The 22,820-nt window shown below is 34.2% G+C and overlaps 1 protein-coding gene across 1 annotated transcript; it reads left to right on the top strand.

Moving 5' to 3' along the window:
• The first annotated feature begins 548 nt into the window (after positions 1-548).
• LOC102613178 (hydroquinone glucosyltransferase-like) lies at positions 549-22,582 on the top strand. Its single transcript, XM_006480409.4, has 2 exons — positions 549-1,082; positions 21,489-22,582. The coding sequence occupies exons 1-2, from the start codon at positions 605-607 to the stop codon at positions 22,472-22,474; spliced, it is 1,464 nt and encodes a 487-aa protein (XP_006480472.2). The 5' UTR covers positions 549-604; the 3' UTR covers positions 22,475-22,582.
• The last annotated feature ends 238 nt before the right edge of the window (positions 22,583-22,820 follow it).

Genomic DNA, 22,820 nt, shown 5'->3' on the forward strand with positions numbered 1-22,820 from the left:
TACTAATTAAGGAATTTATAATGTAAAACCCACATTCCAATTAAAAAAAGAAAATCATCGTAGTCCCTACTCATACAATTAAAAAACAATAAAACAAAAAAAAAACAAAATACTAAACTCATCCAAAAACAACCTATATGTATTATCTTTAAGAATATTCATATTTTATAAGCTCCATGGGACTTAATTAAAATACACTCATTCAAAATGATGAGATAGCTTAAACAAGAGAAAAGTTGATTTTGCCAATTATTTTATTTTAATGACAATTTTAATTAGATAATTGTTAAATTACAGTTGCTCTAACTTATATTCCATTCAAAAATATGTAAAAAGGTGACTTAGCAATATCCTAAATACAATAAAATTCTGAACATTTAAAATAAAAAAAATTGTGGTTCTTATTACATATTTTAAGTTTTGTGGTTCTTATTATTCGACACATGGACCTATTAAATGATCCTCTACGATTGAGCGCACCACTTCAACATGGTAGTGCACCCAACGTACACAACGTCTTGCCCTCTATATATTTAGTTATAGACCATGATTTTCCTTAAAAAACGTGTGTCAATAACATCACTTCAAAAGAAACTCTACAAAAATGGAGACCCAAAACTCAAAACAAATACCCGGTGCCCATGTAGCCATGGTGCCAACGCCGGGCATGGGTCATCTAATTCCCCTGGTTGAGTTAGCCAAGCGACTAGTACTTCAACACAACTTTCTAGTCTCCATCTTCATCCCCACCATCGATGATGGCACAGGCTCATTCATGCAACCACAAAGACAGGTCCTCGAATCCCTACCCACTTCCATTTCCACCATCTTTCTTCCTCCGGTGAGTTTGGATGACTTGCCTGACAACGTTCCGATCGAAACTCGGATCATACTCACCCTCGTTCGGTCACTTTCTTCACTAAGGGATGCTCTCAAGGTGTTAACGGAGTCAACTCGGCTAGTTGCTCTAGTTGTTGATTGTTTTGGGTCGGCTGCGTTCGATGTGGCAAATGAAGTCGGTGTTCCTGCTTATATTTTCTTTACTACAACGGCCATGGTACTGTCTTTTCTCTTTCATTTACCTGAGCTAGATGTTAAGTTTAACTGTGAGTATAGGGACATGCCTGAACCGGTCCAGTTACCCGGATGCGTCCCCGTTCACGGGCGTGATTTTATAGAGCCCGTCCAACAGAGAAAGAATAAGGCATATCGATTTCTTTTAAGCTTTAGGAAACAGTATCATTTAGCAGCTGGGATTATGGTTAATAGTTTTATGGAATTGGAAACGGGGCCTTTCAAGGCTTTAATGGAAGGAGAATCGAGTTTTAATCCTCCTCCGGTTTATCCGGTTGGACCGTTGATTCAGACCGGATCAACCAATGAGACTAATAAGAGATCCCCTGCGTGTTTGAAGTGGTTAGATGAGCAGCCAAGTGAGTCAGTTCTATTTGTTTGTTTTGGTAGTGGAGGGACGCTATCACAGGAGCAGTTAAATGAATTGGCCTTAGGACTTGAAATGAGTGGGCAAAGATTCTTGTGGGTTGCTAAGAGCCCACATGAGGAAGCAGCAAATGCCACTTATTTTAGTGTCCAGAGCATGAAAGATCCTCTTGATTTTTTACCGAAAGGGTTCCTGGATAGGACTAAAGGGGTGGGTCTAGTGGTGCCCTCTTGGTCTCCTCAGGTTCAGGTGCTGAGGCATGGCTCGACCGGAGGGTTCTTGAGTCACTGTGGATGGAACTCGATTTTGGAAAGCATAGTGCACGGTGTGCCAATAATTGCATGGCCACTCTATTCAGAACAAAAGATGAACGCTGTGCTTCTGACTGATGATTTGAAGGTCTCATTCAGGGTCAAAGTCAATGAAAATGGTCTGGTGGGCAGAGAAGATATAGCCAATTATGCAAAGGGCTTGATTCAAGGAGAAGAAGGGAAGTTGCTAAGGAAGAAGATGAGAGCACTAAAGGATGCAGCCGCAAATGCTTTGAGCCCAGATGGATCTTCTACCAAATCACTTGCCCAGGTGGCTCAGAGATGGAAGAACCCGGAAATTGAGACAAAGTAATGCGGTTTCCTTCAATGCATGTGTAATCTTCTTTATTTTTTTGCTAATCCAATAATTGCAACATTGCGTGGTATATGCCTAACGACCTAATCTAACAATTTTCAAGTAATTAATCAAGTGTAATTAGCTGGTCACCTAATCTTAAATTCTTTCTTTTTTTTTCTTTCTCCAAAAAATATTGCACTGTCTCCAGCATCAACTGTATCTAACTCTTAATAATATCTAGTTCAGCTGTATTTAGTCAGACTTACTAATCTTGGGTGCTCCAGAAAAACAAAAAGAAAGAATTAACGCTTAATAATATAGTAAAGCAAGTAATTAGTAAATAACAAGGGTAAAAACACGTTTATGACTAGAAAATTAATTAAAAAATAAACCCTTTCAAAGTTCTTTCTTTCATATATCTTAATTACCATCATAATACTTCTTAATAAAATGTTATTGAGGCACATTAATTACCATAATAAGACTGCACCCATGCCTATGATTTATAAACAATGATTTTCTTTGCAAATTTTTTGCTAATTAGGACTAGAACATAATATTTATTCCTGTCACACATTTTGTACTATATAAATTTAGATGCGTCATGACTATACTATTATGACACTTTTAAAAATAATAATGGCAAAATCTCTTGACTTTTGTGTCTTTGGCGTGACTAAGTAACTTTCAAGCAACTTATTTAATTGACCACTACAATTCAAACTGATAAAATTCAAAAAAGATTTTTAATTTTTGGACACCCTTCTTTTCTTTTCTTTTCTTTTCTTTTGTTGTTGTCGTTGTAAGGACCAGTTCACTTTTTGAGCTTCTGCCCTACTACTAAAATAGAACCAATGATAATCAATAAGTTTTAAAAATTATGAATAACGAGTTATCTTCATCACCAAATAGAGAGGGTGATTAAAGAATAATGATGTGCTTGCTCTGGGTCATATGATAATGATGGTTAGAAGTAGACAAGAGTTTTAAAAGTAGACGAGGGTTTCCAACAAGTCCCATTCACTTTTTTGTTATTATTTTTTTCTCTTTGTGGGCGAGTTGAATAAGAAGTACAATAATCATGATGCATTTAAGTCAAATAAAATTTAAATAAGTAAATAAATAAATGTTGAATCCAAATCAATCTCCAAGATCAACTTGGAATCCCCAAGACCCACTCTATGAAACTTGACCCTGATCTGGAGTTAACACTAAATCAAGCTTTGTACAAGAATTACGTATAAGCACTTGAAACCCAACCACACAAACAATAAAAGACAGATCACATACTTGCACCAAGGATTATAGTGGTTCGGCCAATTTATTGCCTACATCCACTGTGAAAAGAGAAATAAGCTTTTACTGATTTCCAGAGAACAAGTTACACATATGAAGAGTGAATACAACTCAATAGAATGCCTTTAGTAACAGAGCCTGGGATCTTTTATACTCCTCTCAGAACCAGATGAAAGAGCCCCCAGAAGTCAGCTCACGTTCCTGGGTTTCTAGCCAACTTCAGCCTCCCGCGTGATCTAACCGAAATAACCAATTCTTGAATTGGCTCTGGGACACTTGTCAAAGGCTCATGCAATCTACTAGCTAAAACGCAGATGTGGCTGCCGTTTGAATTAGTGAATCATGTGATGAATCACGTGCATTACTAACACATCCAGCCGACATAGCGTTTAATCCATTCAGCTTCTCTGAACTCTAATTCAAACGACAAATCATTATGCTTCATGACAAACAATCGACATGTCATACAAATCCCCAGGTTTAGATTTGAGCTTCACAACTCCAACATTCTCCACCTTGAACTCAAATAAGTTACTCCTCAGTTTCTGCCTTCCACTTTATCCCTGCAGTTTTATAGCCTACAGATACCAGCTGAGTTCATGCAGAACTCCAGCTTGGCAACTGGTACAACCTTTGTCAACATATCAGCAAGGTTATTATCAGTGTGAACCTTTATCAGCTTCACCACTCCTTTAGACACCTCCAGCCTGAAAAAGTGAAGTTTAATGTCAATGTGCTTTGTCTTTTCGTGATGCACCTGGTTCTTGCTTAGGCAAATAGCACTTTGACTGTCACAGTGAACAACCACCTGTCTTTGTTCAAATCCCAATTCTGTAACCATTCCTCTGAGCCATATTGCCTCCTTAAAGGCTTCTGCAGCTGCAGTGTGTTGTGCAAATTTTAATGTACTCGCAAGCGCACGAATCTATTGTAGTATAGACTAATGGTGACGAGTGTCGATCTCACGAGGAGGTGGATTTTAATTGTGTATAGAATTAATTTTGTAAATGGGTTGTTGGATTTATGGTGGAAATGATTTGGAATATGCTAAAACTTAAATTAAAATGGCGAGAATAAATTCTAAATTTGGAATTGAAATGGTGAGAATAAATTGAAGAGAATTCTATTGAAATAACGTACTTGGGTATCTGGATCCGTATCAACATGCATCATGGGCTAAATAATCCGTATTAATGTCAACTAAATCATGAGGGGGGAATCCACATCTCATGAACCACGCTCTAATCAATATGGTGCTAAGGGCTTATCGTGCCAAATAATAATAACCTTGTACTAAAGGGCCAGTGAAACCAAGGCGGTACTAGACAAAATTAGTATTATTTGTCGACGAGAAGTCAAAACATCCACAAAAACTAGAGGGGAAGAGAAAATAAATTTACCAAATAAAGCCCATGACACATGTTGAGACTTCACCTTCAACCCAAGCTTGAAAAGAAATTAGCTACTCATAATTGAACTAGGGGCAAAATGGAAATTTATTAAAATACGAAGAAAATACAAGATGGAGAGGGAATTACAGAAAATGGATCCCAAAAATGGATTCAGAGATATCAAATTAGGGGGGAGAGGCCCCCTTTTTATAGATACATGGAGTAAATCATGGCCATCAGATTAAAAACAGTTTGGACGCTCAGGATTGCGCCACGTCATCAGTCAATAGTACGCGGTTTGACCACGTGGATGAATAGTAACACGGTTTGACCCGGATGAACAGTAATGCGGTTTGGTTGACAATAATCCTGTGTGATGCATGTACCGTACGCGAGATTTTTCGTCCACTGATATGTTGCCACGTCACCATCAACAATATATAAGAATTTTAGCCCAACAGGATCGTGACACCTCATCAGTCAATGCCACATCATCGGTCAATGCCACGTCATCGTCCATCTATGTGAACAGTGTCGTAAACAGTAACGTATACAGTACCGTACATGTGAATAGTGTCATTTTTCTTTTTATGCTCCTCCTAAGGTTTTCGACCGTTCTGAGTTCAAAAGTGATGTCCGTTTTGCAGTCTGATCTCTCCTTTATTGTGAAATGACTATAATGCCCCTAAAATACATAAAATACTTAATTAAAATAAAACACACGGAATTAAATCAAAAGAAGGTTAAATTCATAAAATTAAATGTGTTAATAAAACTTGTAGTGTAAAATGACGATTTTCTCCTTTATAAATATACATTTTCTAACACTCAACACAGTGTACTCGGCTTCTGTTGTTGACAGAGCAACAACACTTTGTAGTGAAGCTTTCCAGTTTATGGTGCAGCCACTGAGTGTGAACAAATAGCATGTCAGAGACCTCCTTTTATCTAGATCGTCTGCATAGTCAGCATCCACATACCCTTCAACATCAACTTCTGTACCTCTTTTTGTACCATAGATGAGGCCATAATCAGCAGTCCCACTGAGATATCTCAAGATTTATTTTACAGCTCTCCAGTGCTCCTTTCCAGGATTAGCCATATACCTGGAAACTACACTTACTGCATGGGAGATATCTGGCCTTGTTAAGACCATGGCATACATCAAGTATCCCACAGCACTTGAATATGGAGTTGTGCTCATCTTAGCTTTTTCATCTTCAGTTCTTGGACACTGATTACAAGACAACCTGAAATGAGCAGCTAGAGGAGTTTGAACTGGTTTTGAATCCACCATTTTAAATCTCTCAAGTACTTTCTTTATATAGCAGTGCTGTGACAGTTTTAGTATCCCCTTTTTACTATCTCTCAGCAGCTCTACTCCAAGAATCTTCTTGGCTGCTCCAAGGTCCTTTATCTCAAAGGTATTCCTTAACTACTTTTTCAGTTTATCTATCTGATCCATGTGGTTACATGCTATAAGCATGTCATCAACATATAGATCTTACCCCCATCCTTCAAATCTTTGTGGTATACACAGCAATCATAAGAGCATCTTTGAAAGCTATTCTCAGCCATGAATTTATCAAATCTCAAATACCATTGTCTCGGGGATTGCTTTAATCCATATAGAGACTTTCTCAAATGACACACATAGTCAGCTTTAGCTGGATCTTCATAACCTCTTGGTTGTGCCATTACAATCATTTCTTCAAATTCACTATGAAGGAATGCAGTCTTGACATCCATCTGTTCCAGGTGCATGTCATTTACTGCAACCAGTGCTAACAAGATCCTCAAGGAAGAGTGTCTTACCACTGGGGAAAAAACCTCATTGAAATCAATTCCCTCTTTTTGTGTGAAGCCTTTGGCAACCAGCCTGACTTTGTATCTAAGCGGTTCAACTCCTGGTATACCCTCTTTGATCTTATAAATCCACTTGCAGCCAACAACTTTCTTTTTTGCTAGTTTTGGAATCAGATCCCAGGTGTGATTCTTGATCAGTGATCTCATTTCTTCATTCATAGCTGCAATCCACTTCTTTGAGTCCTTACTACTGACAGCTTCAGTGTAAGACTTTAGTTCATCTTCTTCTATTCCCTGTGTTGCTGATAGTGCAAATGCAATCAAGTCTGCATATGCATACCTCTTAGGTGGCTTTATTTCTCTTTTCTTTCTATCTCTTACCAGCTGATAATCTCTGAGGTCATCTTCACCTTCTGATTCATCTTCTCGTTCAGGCAAATCTATTCCACGTGCATTCTCAGGCCTTGTCTTTTTATCAGCTTCTGTGCTAGAGCTTGGAAACTCCACCTCAAGAAAACTCTTCTTGTCACCACCTGATTTTCTCTCAATGGGTTGATTTTCAGTAGCTGAGTTTTGAAGCATTTCATGTTCATTAAACACCACATCCCTGCTGATTATTGCCCTTGGTGGCTTCATGTCTGTACACCACAGCTTGTAACCCTTCACACCAGCAGAATATCCTAAGAACACACATTTGAAGGCCCTGGGCTCTAACTTCCCTTGTTTGACATGAGCATAGGCTGGGCAGCCAAATATTCTTAATTGAGAATAGTCTGCTGGTTTACCAGACCAGAGCTCATATGGGGTTCTGAAATTGATTCCAGAAGAGGGACTCATGTTTACTATGAAGCAAGCAGTATCAAGAGCTTCAGCCTATAGACTCATGGGTAACTTAGCGTGGATCAGCATACACCTAACTTTATCTATTAGGGTCCTGTTAATCTTTTCAGATAATCCATTTTGCTGTAGAGTGTGTCTTACTGTTTTATGTCTAACTATACCATGCTTTGTACAGAAATCATCAAAGTCCTTATTGCAGAACTCTAACCCATTATCTGTTCTCAGTCTTCTCACCTTTCTATTGGTCTGATTTTCAACTAAAGTTTTCCAGTTCTTAAACTGATCAAACACTTTGTCTTTGCTCTTCAACTAAATACCCAAACCATTCTTGAGAAATCATCAATAAGAGATAAGAAATACCTAGCCCCACCTAGAGAAGCTGTCTGTGTAGGCCCCCACAGATCAGCATGAATGTAGTCTAGAGTCCCCTTTGAGTTATGGATACCAGTACTGAATTTCACCCTTGAAGATTTTCCTAGGACACAATCTTCACAGAATCTCAAAGGCTCTATCTTATCTACTCCTAAGACTCCCTGTTTTGATAGTTCTACCAAGCCCCTTTCACTCATGTGGCCTAACCTCATATGCCACAACATGGTTTTGTTTGTTTTCTGGTTTGACACAGCAACATCCCCTGTAATAGCTGATTCCTGTAACACATACAAACCATTGCTCATGTTCCTTTTCATCACAACCATTGACCCTTTCAAGACTTTTAAAGTGCCTGGCTCAAGCTTAACAAGGCATCCTATTTTATCCAGCATTCCTAGGGAGATAAGGTTTCTTTTGAGATCAGGCACATGCCTGACATCCCTCAGTTCCCTAATCATGCCATCAAACATTTCCAACCTAATTGAACCTCTGCCAACCACTCTACAGCTTGAATCATTACCCATTACCACTACCCCACCATCACAGGTCTCATAGTTTGTGAATAAAGTTTTATTAGGGCACATGTGGAAGGAACAACCAGAATCTAAAACCCAATTACCTTTTGTTTGAGCATTAGTTGCTATTAGAACTCCAGCAGAGTCATAGCCATCAGATTCTTCAAATTCTGATGCAACAGCAGCATCTCCACTCTTCTCCTTTGCTTTATTCTTCTTGTTCTTGAATTCAGGGCAATCTTTCTTGAAATGACCCTCCTTATGACAGTGAAAACATTTCAAGTTCTTTGGCCTGGATTTTGATCTCTTCTTCTTGTTCTTGAATTCAGGGCAATCTTTCTTGAAATGACCCTCCTTATGACAGTGAAAACATTTCAAGTTCTTTGGCCTGGATTTTGATCTCTTCTTCTTGTTCTTACTTGTCTCTCTACTTTCAGCTCTTCCTCTTGCTGTCAACCCTTCTCCATCCCTGGTTTCTTTCTTGATTGCAGCCTTGGAACTCAGAGCTTCTTTTACATCTCCTATAGCGAGAGTCTGTCTTCCATACATCAAAGTATCTACTAGATTCTCATAGGAACTCGGCAGAGAGCAGAGCAGAATCATGGCTTTGTCTTCATCATCAATCTTCACATTAATGTCTTCAAGATCCAAGATGATCTTGTTAAAAGCATCAATGTGATAAGTAATTGATGATCCCTCTTCCATCTGCAGGGTATAAAGCTTTTTCTTGGTGGCTAGTCTTTTAGCCATTGACTTCTTTGTGTATAAGTCTTTAAGTTTCTTCCATAAACCTGCTACTGTTTTTTCTCCACCCACCTCTCTAAGTACACCATCCCCAAGACTTAGAATTATTGCACTGTGTGCCCTATCAAGAACCTCAGATAATTCTTCTTCAGTTACTTTCATTGGCTTCTTGGATGTTGATTCATCATCGAGTGCAACATCCAACCTTTGATGCACCAATAAAGCTCTCATCTTGAGCCTCCATAGGTGGAAATCATTTTCGCCAGTAAACTTCTCCACTTCCAGTTTAGTTGACGCCATTGCAAAGACCAAGAAACCAGAGATAGGCTCTGATACCAATTTGTTGAATCCAAATCAATCTCCAAGATCAACTTGGAATCCCCAAGACCCACTCTATGAAACTTGACCCTGATCTGGAGTTAACACTAAACCAAGCTTTGTACAAGAATTACGTATAAGCACTTGAAACCCAACCACACAAACAATAAAAGACAGATCACATACTTGCACCAAGGATTATAGTGGTTCGGCCAATTTCTTGCCTACATCCACTGTGAAAAGAGAAATAAGCTTTTACTGATTTCCAGAGAACAAGTTACACATATGAAGAGTGAATACAACTCAATAGAATGCCTTTAGTAACAGAGCCTGGGATCTTTTATACTTCTCTCAGAACCAGATGAAAGAGCCCCCAGAAGTCAGCTCACGTTCCTGGGTTTCTAGCCAACTTCAGCCTCCCGCGTGATCTAACTGAAATAACCAATTCTTGAATTAGCTCTGGGACACTTGTCAAAGGCTCATGCAATCTGCTAGCTAAAACGCAGATGTGGCTGCCATTTGAATTAGTGAATCATATGATGAATCACGTGCATTACTAACACATCCAGCCGACATAGCGTTTAATCCATTCAGCTTCTCTGAACTCTAATTCAAACGACAAATCATTATACTTCATGACAAACAATCGACATGTCATACAAATCCCCAGGTTCATATTTGAGCTTCACAACTCCAACAATAAACTTACTATGCTAGTCGGCAGTGTCTAAATCTCTTATTTGTTAAAGTGATGTTAATATCTAGCATCTCTTAAAATTTTACATGTAGCCTAATCTAAAAATATTTGGACTTCGGCTTCTTACAAGTCAATTTTTAACAATAAATAGATATTATGTCGAATTATAGTTTTTCAAATAATTTTATTTAATCATTTAATTACCCAGGTAAATTGTATATTAATTGGACCTACTGCAAAAGTCATGAAATAAAAAAAAATACCTATTAAAATTTTCGGAAAGTAGGTAATCCAAAAAAGAAAAAAAAAAGATAAATAGCCATCATGCACGCAGAAACGATGTCTCCATATGGCACCATGGACGCACCGTTTCTAACTTTCTATTGCCATGGTGGGGTTAAGTATAAGTGCTCACCATAAATAACAAGCACGAAAATACATTGACCAAAAAATTAATAGTAAAATGAAACACTTTATGCTTCTTTCTTTCATTTATCTTAATGATCATTATATAGAATAAATCTCCATAAGATGGTATAGGGATGAGGCCAAGTAGTTCATCAATTAACATAATAACAATGCATTTATACCTGAGCTTTTATGTGCCACGAATCCATGACTTCCCTTGCACATTTTCTGCTGATATTTAAGATTAGAGGGCATAGTATTTCGGATAAAATTGATCTTATGATCTGACCTGCTCCTGTGTATTGAGCAACATGTGATTAGTGGTTAATAATATTTGTCTGTTTTCCACATTTTATGCTAAATACATCTTAATAAGCCCTGACTATATAGCAACTGTTTTTAGGAAAATTTAAGTATAATCTTAGTCAAAGTCACATCCAACGCAAATACAAGGTCGTATTAGGCTTAATATAATACTTAGGACAATACAGAACATGAGTTAGGATAATGCCTCACAATATAAACACAAATTCGGTCACTTACAATTCTTTATGTCTGAAAGAAAAATAATGTAATACTAAAATCTAATAAGATACTAAAAAGAATTTTATTAGTTTATCTTAATCTATCCAACTCATCTATTATAGGTGAAAATTATGTTCCAATGATAAAAAGAAAACATCGGTTGTGCCCGCCAATATGGGGAAAAAAAAAATCTAAAAACCCTAAAACAGAGGATGATTGTGAATCATGTGCTTGTGCCCCACCACGAAAGACCCAATGACAATCAATAGTTTTTAGAATCGTGGATAACGTGCATCTCTTTTGTAGTTGGCTTGCTCAAATATCTTCATCCCAAAAGATGAGGATGATCGGTCATCGGTGAATCTTGTGCTTGTGGTTGTGGTTCAGTAACTCGTAAAGCGATTTATACGGTAACGGTGTGACATTGCTATTGAGATTGGGTTGGTAAAATATCAAAATATTTGATAAAAATTAATGTAATTTATTAATTAATTTGATAAATATTAATTACTTGATTTATAAATAAATTTGATTTGTTTCAAACTTATAATATTTTTATAATTTTTATTAAAATTATTATTTAAAATTTATATTTATTAAATATTATTAATTTATATTTATAATTAAAATTTATTTACAATAATTATAGCTTAAAAATTACAATATCTCAATACTAAATAAGAGTTTAATTAAAATAAAATAAGACTTTCTCACAAGTTCCCATTCAACATTTTTATTTTTATGATGGGGAACTTTAACTGAAAATGGGAGAAGACGAATAAAAAGTTGGAAGTTATTATTCATTAAGCCAGATATTTTTTAAAAAAATAAAAACATAAACTCAAAACGCAAATTACGTCATGAGTGAGTGATATGGCCGATGGTGTCTAAATCTCTTATTTGTCGGAGTGATGTTAAGCTCCAAAATCTCATATCTTAAGATCTCATATCTTAAGTTAAGACTTACGGGTTGTTTGTTTTATGTCTAAAATATTAATTAAGCTTAATTTAAGATGTTTTGATATTTTGACTTATTTGCTTTTATATATGAAGTCTTATTATATGACATTTTTATCGGAATGGAAAAGTAAAATTTCCTAATCTTTATCTCTGAATGGAAAATTAATTTTTTCTCACAAATACCCCCATTAAATGTATTTATTCCTATCTAATTATTAGATGTTATATTATAATTTGTGGGATCTCAAATTTTATTTGGTACTAATTACTTAACATACATTCAATTTGAATTTTAAACAAACTCTTTTATTAATAGATAACAACTTTTTTATGCATAAATATTATGTTAAATGGCAAAAAATGATATTATCAAATTATTTTCCATAAATTATGTATCAAATGCTTACCTTATAAATATTTATAACATATAAAAACTATTAAGTTGTAGCAAGTATAAATACCTCTTTTCTTAGTTGGTTTAAGCAACATGAAGTAGTAAACTTTCTTAGTTCTAAAAGAGTTGTAATTGAGGAATTGTATTGAGTTCATAAAAAAAAAAGAGTATTTCGAGTGTTTAATCATTCAAATTCTCCAACAGAGTGGTATCCAAACTAATAACTAGTGCCCTATAGAATATTGTAGCATATCTAATCGAAGATCTTGACAAGAGGATTTCGAACTGGAAAAACCAGCCTGATCGAAATCCGAATGTGCCCATACATGCTGCCAAAATTTTCAACCTTGAAACTAAGTCGACTTACTCAGTTGGACCAAACTGAACCAGGTGAACCGCATTGAATCAAGCTAAACTAAAATAAATTGAGCCATAATCGAGCCAAGTCAATCGAGTCGAACTAATCAATTGGCCTTCGACCTCAGTTGTTGACCACTAACCATCAATCGTTGACCGTAGACCATTGACCAAATTTTGAAATTTTGGTTTGAATCCTTCCCTAGAATTTTGGATGTTTTAAATCCATCTATGCAACCAAAATTTTTAAATTTCAACTCTATAAAAAGTTATGGCAAATAATAGTGTGGCACCATTCTAAATTCCATCACTAAAAGCAAGCAACTTCGATAATTGGAGTAATAAAATGAAGGCCCTCTTTGGAGCTCATGATGTTTGGAAAGTCATTGAAAAAGGTTGCGATGATGGATTTAAGAAGAGGAGGCTTGCTTTGACTCAACATTAAAAGGATAGTTTAAAGGATTCAAAAAATACAGACAAGAAAGCTCTCTTCCTTATCTATCAAACAATAGATAATGATGGATTTAAGAAGATTTCGAGTTCAACTTCAGCCAAGAAAGCATGGAAAAAAACTTCAAACCTCTTATAAAGGATATAGGAGAGTGGAAAAGATGCATCTCCAAACTCTAAGAGGTGAATTTGAATCATTGCAGATGCGCAAAGCTGAGTCCATTTTTTATTATTTTTCAATAGCTCTGGCAATTTCAAACCTACTAAAAAGAAACTGTGAGAATATCAAAGATGTAAAAATTATGGAAAAGATACTTTGCTCATTAAGCTTAAGATTCAAGCACATAGTTGTGACAACTGAAGTGATAAAAGACTTGAAGGCCGTTATAATCAAGCAACTTCAAGGTTCACCGTAAGCCTACAAAGAGAAGCATAAGAAAAAGCAATAGATCTATGAGCAGCTCTTTGAGATGCCAAGCAATGAGAAGATAACAAGCTAAGGCAATGAGATAGGACAATGGTCTCGAGGTAAAGGTAGAGGCCAAGGAAAAAATGGAGCACGCTGTTGTGGACGAGGCTAGAATTCCAACAACAACAATTCCAACTATAAAAGAGAAAAAAACTCAACTAGAGAATGAGAAAGAGGCAAAAACCAAAATTAAGGTATAGCAAATCCCAGTTACAGTGCTACAATCGTCAAAGTTTTGGGCATTACATTTATGGTTGGGCACTGATTCGGTTCAGTTTGTTTCGATTTTGGAATAAACTTTCAATTTCAGTTTAGTTTGGTTCGAAATTTAAAAACTCATTCGGTCTTTAAGGAAAATAAAAACTAAACTAGACCCGATTGTTCAATTCGACTCGATTTCAATTTGTTATCGATTTTTCAGTTCGATTTTAATTTTTCAGTAACGGTTCACTTAATGGTTCAAATTAACAAATCAATTTTTCGGTTCAAGTTAACCTACACACAAGGTTTACTATAATCAATGTATAATAAAAAAAATAAAATAATTTAAAAATTTTTATTCGCCAAAAAAATGCAAGAATTTAGACTAAAATGAAGAACTTTCAGAATAATTATTGTTGTTTTTAATATCAAAACTTTTGGACCAAAATGTAAACAAATGAAATAACTTTATGTGCTATACCAAAACATTAGGGACTAGAATGATATTTTGTCATGTTGACTTTCGGTCAAGCACCTTTTTGAAAAGTTTACAAAAAATATTAGGACATAATAGATTATCTATATGCCAACATTTGCTAAACATTGAACCATATTAAATTTTATAAAAGACAAGGATTTAAACGATATTATTGGTTCGGTTTGGGTTTTGCAACTTTTGATCCAAAAATCTCACCAAACCAAATGGTTCAGTTCAATATCTATGCATTCGCTTAAAAAAATTGAACCAAATAAAAAAAATTGAACTAAACATAATTTTTTCGATTTTGATAAAGTTTTTGCCAACCCCTAATAACGCTTTATAATGTACAGGTCTAAGTACCTGAGTTAAGAGAAAATGAATTATGTTGAAAAAAACAAATGAAGAAGATAGCACTTTTACCAGCATGCAATGACACCAGTGGAGGTCAAGAAAATACACTTTTAGGTTTTAGAATTTTGTGGTTTGGGCCAGCGTAAACAGTGTATGCCGACATGGCAGAGAAAAAAAAATTCTTCCTTTTAGCTAAGAATAATAAAAATAAAGATTTTCGGCCGAGTAACGAAAGAAATCCACCTCAGCTATCCTTTTTTATCCCCTAAAAAGCAGTAAGACCACAAGACTGAGAGAGGCTGCCACATGCCCTACTGAGGAGGTAAAAAAGTGGCTAAGGTTTTCTTGACTCTCAAGTCACGGGTGTCACCATCAGGGTACCACAATGCAAATTTCTTCAACAACCTCACCTAAGGGGGGTCAACTATTAAAAAGGACTAAAATGACCCTTAAGCACACTCTACAAAAGCTCAATAGTATCTTCAAAAATGATAACTTCTTCATTATTCAAAAAATTAGAGTCTTCTTCTTCTTCTTCTAAGAGCAAAAATACCATTGTTATAGCTTTAAGATCCCTTAGACTTGATGTTGCTATTTTAACATCCAAAATTTTACTTGGGTGTCGGACTGTGGTTGTAGGCCACTGCTAGCTCCACCTTTAACCTCAGTTTATTCTGTATTGCAGGTTTTCTTAGCTCAAGGTCTGGTGATTTTTACTCCATTTTCATCTTATTTTCATTCCCCTTGCTGAACATCTTACTCACACAACTATCCTCCTCCTTCTTGCAAGAGCACACTACAAGCTTAGAAAGGCAGCCTCATCCCACCTCAAATAGATGTATTTGTTCTTATTGGATCCACCAAAATCTAGTTAAAACATATGTGCAACATCTCACTTTTTCAAGACTAAAAGGTCTATGCAAAATATGTAACTATTCTATTATTTTGAATAAAGAAAAAAACCTAAAAATTTTTATAGAAAGGTAGCTCAAGCTACTTTACTTTTTCGAGGGATTGCCACTTCCCCCCTACAGTAATCAACATATACCATTTACCCCCCTGCTGTTTTTATAATAGCCAAAAAACCCCACTGACAGTATAATTTTACAATATTACCCTTATTTTTAATTACTCTTTTATTTACATTTATTATAAATTAAATAAATTACATGAATAGAAACTACATAAAAAAATTAAGTATTAAAAACAAGAAATATATGTTTTGCTATGAGAAAAAAATTAATAATAAATTTTTTTTGTAATTATTTATTTTGTGAACATTTTCTTATAATAAAAATTTTGTAATATTTAAAATTAAATGTAAAAAGTATAGGCAAAATATTTTATAATTTATCTTATAATAAATTTTTATTTGTCATTCAAATTTTCTTATAATAATTTTTTTATCATTTTATAATAACTTTCTTATATATTTATTATAAGAAAATTTTTAAAAAATAAGTACAAAAAAAAATTTATTATTAATTTTTTTCTCATATCAAAACATATATTTCTTGTTTTTAATGCTTATTTTTTTTAGTTTCTATTCATGTCATTTATTTAATTGATAATAAATATAAATAAAAGAGTTGTTGAAAATTAGGGTAATATTGTAAACTTATGCTATCAGAGAGGTTTTTGGCCAGTAAAAAAACAGCAGGGAGAAAAATGGTATATGTTAATTACCGTAGGGGAGAAATTGGCAATCCCCCTTACTTTTTCCTCCAAACAATAAACTCAATGAACCAATTTCTACTCATTTTGCCCCACTTTGTAAACTGATTTTCACAACATTTCATAAAAGTTAAGAAAGTAATAAAAGTGTAGAAACAAGTATAAAATTGGGATAGAAAAATAATAGATGTGTAAAAATGATTACAAAATTGGGATGGAAAATAATAGATGTATAAAATCGAGGACAAAATTGGGGGCATGAACCAATTCAATAAAGATATGTATCATATATTATATTAATTAAAGTAAATTTTTTGTACTTTATTTTTTTTCCTTTAGCAGTTTTGACATCATTTTTATATTTCATATGTTTGTACATGTATGTAATGACTAAGGATGGCAAAATACAGGCTTGGGCTTGGGCTTTCACTTTTTTTAATTATTTTTAAATTGTTATAAACTTATAATGAGTTAATAATCAACAGTTATTATAATTAGTAATAATTTAAAGAAAGTGACAGTTTCAAAATAAAATGATAAATAAAGATATTGAAGTAAATAAAATTTTATAGATTTTAATTTTTTTTAGTACTAGATTCTCTAATTTAAGTATTCTCTTAATTAATTAAGGTTCAAGAGAGAACCCAACATTTTAATTTTAGGGTTTTTGAATTATCATAAATTTATGAATTAAGGATTTAAGTTTTTTTTCTTATTATTTTATATATTTTACTTTTTATTTAAAAAATAGAGGGTTGGGTCTGGCCCGAGCTTTTTTGCTTAATCCCTTGTTCAGACCCTTATGTGAAGGATTAGGCAGCTCCCCCCCCCCCCCACCCCCCCCCCCCCCCCGCCGGGAACTTAGCTGGAACAACTCGGGCCTTTTTTTTTTTTTTTTCCTTTCCAAGCCTACAAATGACACATAAAGCTAAGTTAGTAAATGATGCAAAATTGAGAGATCTCAATTCATAATTGAGTTTTGATTATACTTTTGTTATGATAAATTAGCTTTTTAGTTGGACAATAAATCAACAAATTATTATGTATTATGTCTATTAAAATTAGGGATAACTTGATTAGTTCATTTGCAGCTGATGGATCTCGACCATATCAACCATAAGCAAGTAAGAAATTGCACTTAAAAGATCCATTGTTGAACAGGTAAGTCTAAAAGGGGTCACTTAATTAAGTGGGTGATCCACAAAAATAAGAGGACATCCGTACTCAAGTTTACACGAAGGATGAGGTGATACCACTATCTATGATACCCAAATTGATCAAGAAAACATTTTTTGTATCATTTTTCGGCATAAACAACTTTCATGTACGTAACACATACTTCTAATATTGATATAATGAACTAGTTCAAAAATAAAAGAAGGTAAAATAGCTTAAAGTATGCATGAAAGGGAAAATAAAAAAAAATAAAGTACTTTATCCATTAGATAGTATCCAAAGGTCAGTGAATAAAATTATCTTATAACCGAGTATATTTATGTTTTTCAATCACATGTTTCTATTTACTCTACTAAAAGATAAAATTATGAGAGAATCTTAATTTGTGATCAGCATGTATTGCACCGGATACACAACACAACAACTATAGACTATAAAAAATGACAGATTTCTTTATGAATACGCTGATAATAAACAAATGCATGCAAGTAATAGTACATCATACTGATACCAATTAATATTCGATAAACTATGCTATTGCTTTCATTTTCATAATCCACCTTTTGCTTTTATGTCCAAGATCAATAACAATTTTTTTCACTCTGATTGTAATACCCCTTATTTTTCTAGGGTATTTTAGCAAATTGATCAAGGGTATCTTAGTTATTTTATTAAAGTATTTATTTTCTTTCCCTTGTCTTAAGTATAAAGGGAAAAAGATGATATCTCTATTTTACGAGAGAGAGAAAGAGAGAGCAGTAAAGAGATGAAGAAGAAAAATAAAAGAAAAGAAAAGAAGAAGAGAAGAAAAAAAAAACTATTCTTCTTAGTTTGACCATGAGTAAATCAATGGAAAGAGAAAAGAGATCAAAGAAATGAGTCTATTTTTTGTGTTTATGAATGAATAGAAAATCATGATAAGATAATAGTAGTAGGAGCAGTATCTTAGATTTTGCGTGAAAATATGCTAATAATGGGTTGCTTCCAAAATCATAATAATTAGTACAAATTAGTATTTATTTTGTGTTTTGTATGTTAAACTAGACATTTTCAAGAATGTTTTGAAAAAAAACTAATCATATAAAAATTCAATTTATTATGATTTTTAAAATGCAAGTCTTAAAACTTTAGAAATTTCTATTTCTGGTGAAGATCATGAATTGCAAAATCATTTTATCAATACCTAGATTTTTTTAAAAATTATGAAATTTGGAATAGTGATTTGTATATTTGTCTAGTATGGTTATGAAACTTTTCATGATTATTATGATAAAAGGATAAATTGTTTTGTATTTTTAAAGTGAGTATGTTCAAAACAATAAATAGTTTGAGAGTTTTAATGAAGTCTGAAACAAAAATATTTTTTAGTAGTTTTTGAAGGAATTAAGGTATGGAACTTTTATTCTAAATTTTCAATATGTCAGCATGTTCTCTAAAAGATTGAAGATTTTTTTTTTTCCGATAAAGGAATAATTTATTAAAAATTAGAGAATAGGGCCTATTCCATCTTAGAACAAGTATTGAGATTTTTTTAGGCTGAGTTTATTAGGTGTTTATAATGAGGAATTTGAGGACATTGGATTTTATAATTATGATCTTATTCGTGTATCTTAAGAGAATATTTATTATATATTCATTTTAGACCAAAGATTTTGATACACTTTTGTTACTTATGGACTCTAGAAGAAATAAGTAAACCAAGCTTCTAAATGAATTACAATAAAAATAAGTATGTGTTTGACATAATTGAAAAGTCTATTTTTGTTATGTATATGGATATGAATTTATGTGATTTTACCCATGTGTCTATGTCATGTATTGTTATGTGTTAAGTGTGATTGTATACATGGACATATGTATATGTGAAGGGCTACTGGAATAAGCATGAATGTGCATTTTGTCTTTTATAAAATGAGAAAGTGGATTTTTAGCGAATTAATTCTTAAGGATGAAAGTAAACAAATTTCTTTTTTTTTTCCTTGGGTGCTTGAATTCATTACTTATTTTACTAGATACATTATATATTATGTTAAGAGAGAAGTGGGTGAAGGATGCTTGCGTGAAGTCCAAAATGGTGTTATATGAAAGTCTAGATATTCAGTGAGAAACCTACTAAGCGATAATTGAATAAATGTAGTTAAAATAAGTGATTTGAAAGAAAATGTGAAAGTATGAGATATTGATGGATTTATTTTACGATATTCTCAACAAACAATTGCATATCATGCATTTGCAATATATATAAATATGTATGTAGTTTGACATAGTAAAAAACTGGTTTGCTTGCTAAATTTTGTACTCATTGTAATTTTTTTGCATTTTAAAATCTTATGTTGTGTGAGGATTTGTATATTATATAAACATTTTTATGTTTATGACTTTTAATGCTTCCGCTATACTTATATAGGTTGCAAACTATATGTAAGAATCACTCTTGAAAAACTTTTAGAATACATCAGAAGTATCATATCAATTATATAATAAGAAAATAATATTATAATATTTATGTATTTATTTTATTAAATTTCATTCATATGATGATAAATTAAAATCAGTCACGCTTGTCACATATGCATTGATTGTATTATCTCTTATGTCAAACATTAGGGACAAATATTTTGTGACAGATTAAATTGTTACAAAATTTAAATATATAATAACTGATTTGATGTCACTAATATATTCATTGAGACAAAATTTTACATCACTATTGAGATGACTGAATTAATTGTCACTAATGATATTAATAGCAATACATTCAAGTGTCATATTTAATTTGGTAATGACTAAATAAATTGTCACTAATTGAATCTATAGTGGCACATTTCATTGTCAACAATGATCATCAATGACTAATTTAATTATCTCTAACTATATAAATAACGACACATTAACAGTCACTAGTATCAACATAATGACACATTAATAGCCCCTAGTATCAAAATAATGACAGATTTATATGTCTAAAAATATGATTTTAGTGACAGGTTTTTGCTTTTGTCCTTACTTGTCATAAACTTATATTTGTCACTATAAGATGTGTATTAGTGACACATAATACTTGCGATTATTTACTAATTGCCACTAAATGTATTAGTGACGGTGGCAAATGCGACACATAAACAACGATATATAGTATGTCATTAAATTTATTTTGTGACAGATTTTATATATATAAAGATAATTTTTTTCCATCACAATAGATCAATTTTTTTTGTAGTTTACATCGAATTTATGTAGAGAAGGACTTCTGCGGTTGATGTGGTGCGTGCGTCGGTTTATGGGTCCACACGATGAAACACAATAATGCAAATAATTCATAACGTTTAAAAATTAAAATAAAAAATTTCTGGTTCTTATTATGGGACTCATAGACCAATTAGATGTTCCTCTATAATTGTGCAAACCACTTGATCAGAATAGTGCACCCAACACAGACAAGGTTTTGCCCTCCATATACTTAGTTACAAACCTTGATTTCCCAGAAGAAAATATATCTCAATTACATCACTACTTCAAAAGAAACCCGATAAAAATGGAGACCCAAAAATCAAAACAAATACCTCGTGCCTATGTAGCCATGGTGCCAACGCCAGGCATAGGTCACCTAATTCCCCTAGTTGAGTTAGCCAAGCGACTAGTACATCAATACAACTTTCTAGTTACCATATTCATCCCCACCATCGATGATGGCACAGGCTCATCCATTCAAACAATAAGACAGGTCCTCGAATCCCTACCCACTTCCATTTCCACCATCTTTCTTCCTCCTGTGAGTTTTGATGACTTGCCTGACGACTTTCAGATAGAAACTCGGATCACCCTCACCCTCGTTCGCTCCCTTTCTTCACTAAGGGATGCTCTCAAGGTGTTAGCCGAGTCAACTCGGCTAGTTGCTCTAGTTGTTGATCCTTTTGGGTCGGCTGCGTTCGATGTGGCAAATGAAGTCGGTGTTCCTGCTTATGTTTTCTTTACTACAACGGCCATGGCACTGTCTTTTCTCTTCCATTTACCTGAGCTTGATGTTAAGTTTAGCTGTGAGTATAGGGACATGCCTGAACCGGTCCAGTTGCCCGGATGTGTCCCGGTTCACGGGCGTGATTTTGCAGATGGGTTCCAACAGAGAAAGAATGAGACATATCGATTTCTTTTAAGCTTTAGCAAACAGTATCTGTTAGCAGCTGGGATTATGGTTAATAGTTTTATGGAATTGGAAACGGGGCCTTTCAAGGCTTTAATGGAAGGAGAATCGAGTTTTAAGCCTCCTCCGGTTTATCCGGTTGGACCGTTGATTCAGACCGGATCAAACAATGAGACTAATAATGATAGATCCCTCGAGTGTTTGAAGTGGTTGGATGAGCAGCCAAGTGAGTCAGTTCTATTTGTTTGTTTTGGTAGTGGTGGGACGCTATCACAGGAGCAGTTAAATGAATTGGCCTTAGGACTTGAAATGAGTGGGCAAAGATTCTTGTGGGTTGCTAAGAGCCCACACGAGGAAGCAGCAAATGCCACTTATTTTAGCGTCCAGAGCATGAAAGATCCTCTTGATTTTTTACCGAAAGGGTTCCTGGACAGGACTAAAGGGGTGGGTCTAGTGGTGCCCTCTTGGGCTCCTCAGGCTCAGGTGCTGAGCCATGGCTCGACCGGAGGGTTCTTGAGTCACTGTGGATGGAACTCGATTTTGGAAAGCATAGTGCACGGTGTGCCAATAATTGCATGGCCACTCTATTCAGAACAAAAGATGAACGCTGTGCTTCTGACTGATGATTTGAAGGTCTCATTTAGGGTCAAAGTCAATGAAAATGGTCTGGTGGGCAGAGAAGATATAGCCAATTATGCAAAGGGCTTGATTCAAGGAGAAGAAGGGAAGTTGCTAAGGAAGAAGATGAGAGCACTAAAGGATGCAGCCGCAAATGCTTTGAGCCCAGATGGATCTTCTACCAAATCACTTGCCCAGCTGGCTCGAATATGGAAGAACCCGGAATTTGAGACAAAGTAATGCCGTTTCCTTCAATGTATGTGTAATCTTTTTTATTTTTCGGTAATCCAATAATTGCAACATTGCGTTGCATATGCCTAACGACTTAATCAAATGACTTTCAAGTAATTAATCGAGTAAGTCTAATTAGCTGGTCACCTAATAAATTCTTTCTTTCTTTTTTTCTCTCTAAAAAAATATTGCACTGTTTCCAGCCTCAACTGGATTTAGTTGGACTTACTAATCTTGGGTGCTTTAGAAAAAAAAAAAAAAAACTAACTCTTAATATTGTAGGAAAGCAAGTAATTAGTAAAGAATAAGAATAAAAACACGTTGATGACTAAAAAATAAATTAATAATGAAACTC

Source organism: Citrus sinensis, chromosome 6 (genome assembly GCF_022201045.2).
Source record: "Citrus sinensis cultivar Valencia sweet orange chromosome 6, DVS_A1.0, whole genome shotgun sequence".
NCBI lineage: Eukaryota > Viridiplantae > Streptophyta > Magnoliopsida > Sapindales > Rutaceae > Citrus > Citrus sinensis.

What these genes read in the sequence shown, in the direction of transcription:
- LOC102613178 (XM_006480409.4), top strand. Translation starts at nt 605, where the DNA reads ATGGAGACCCAAAACTCAAAACAAATACCCGGTGCCCATGTAGCCATG. An exon ending in GTCTTTTCTCTTTCATTTAC is followed by an intron (nt 1,083 to 21,488) that starts CTGAGCTAGATG and finishes TCTTCCATTTAC; the next exon opens with CTGAGCTTGATGTTAAGTTT.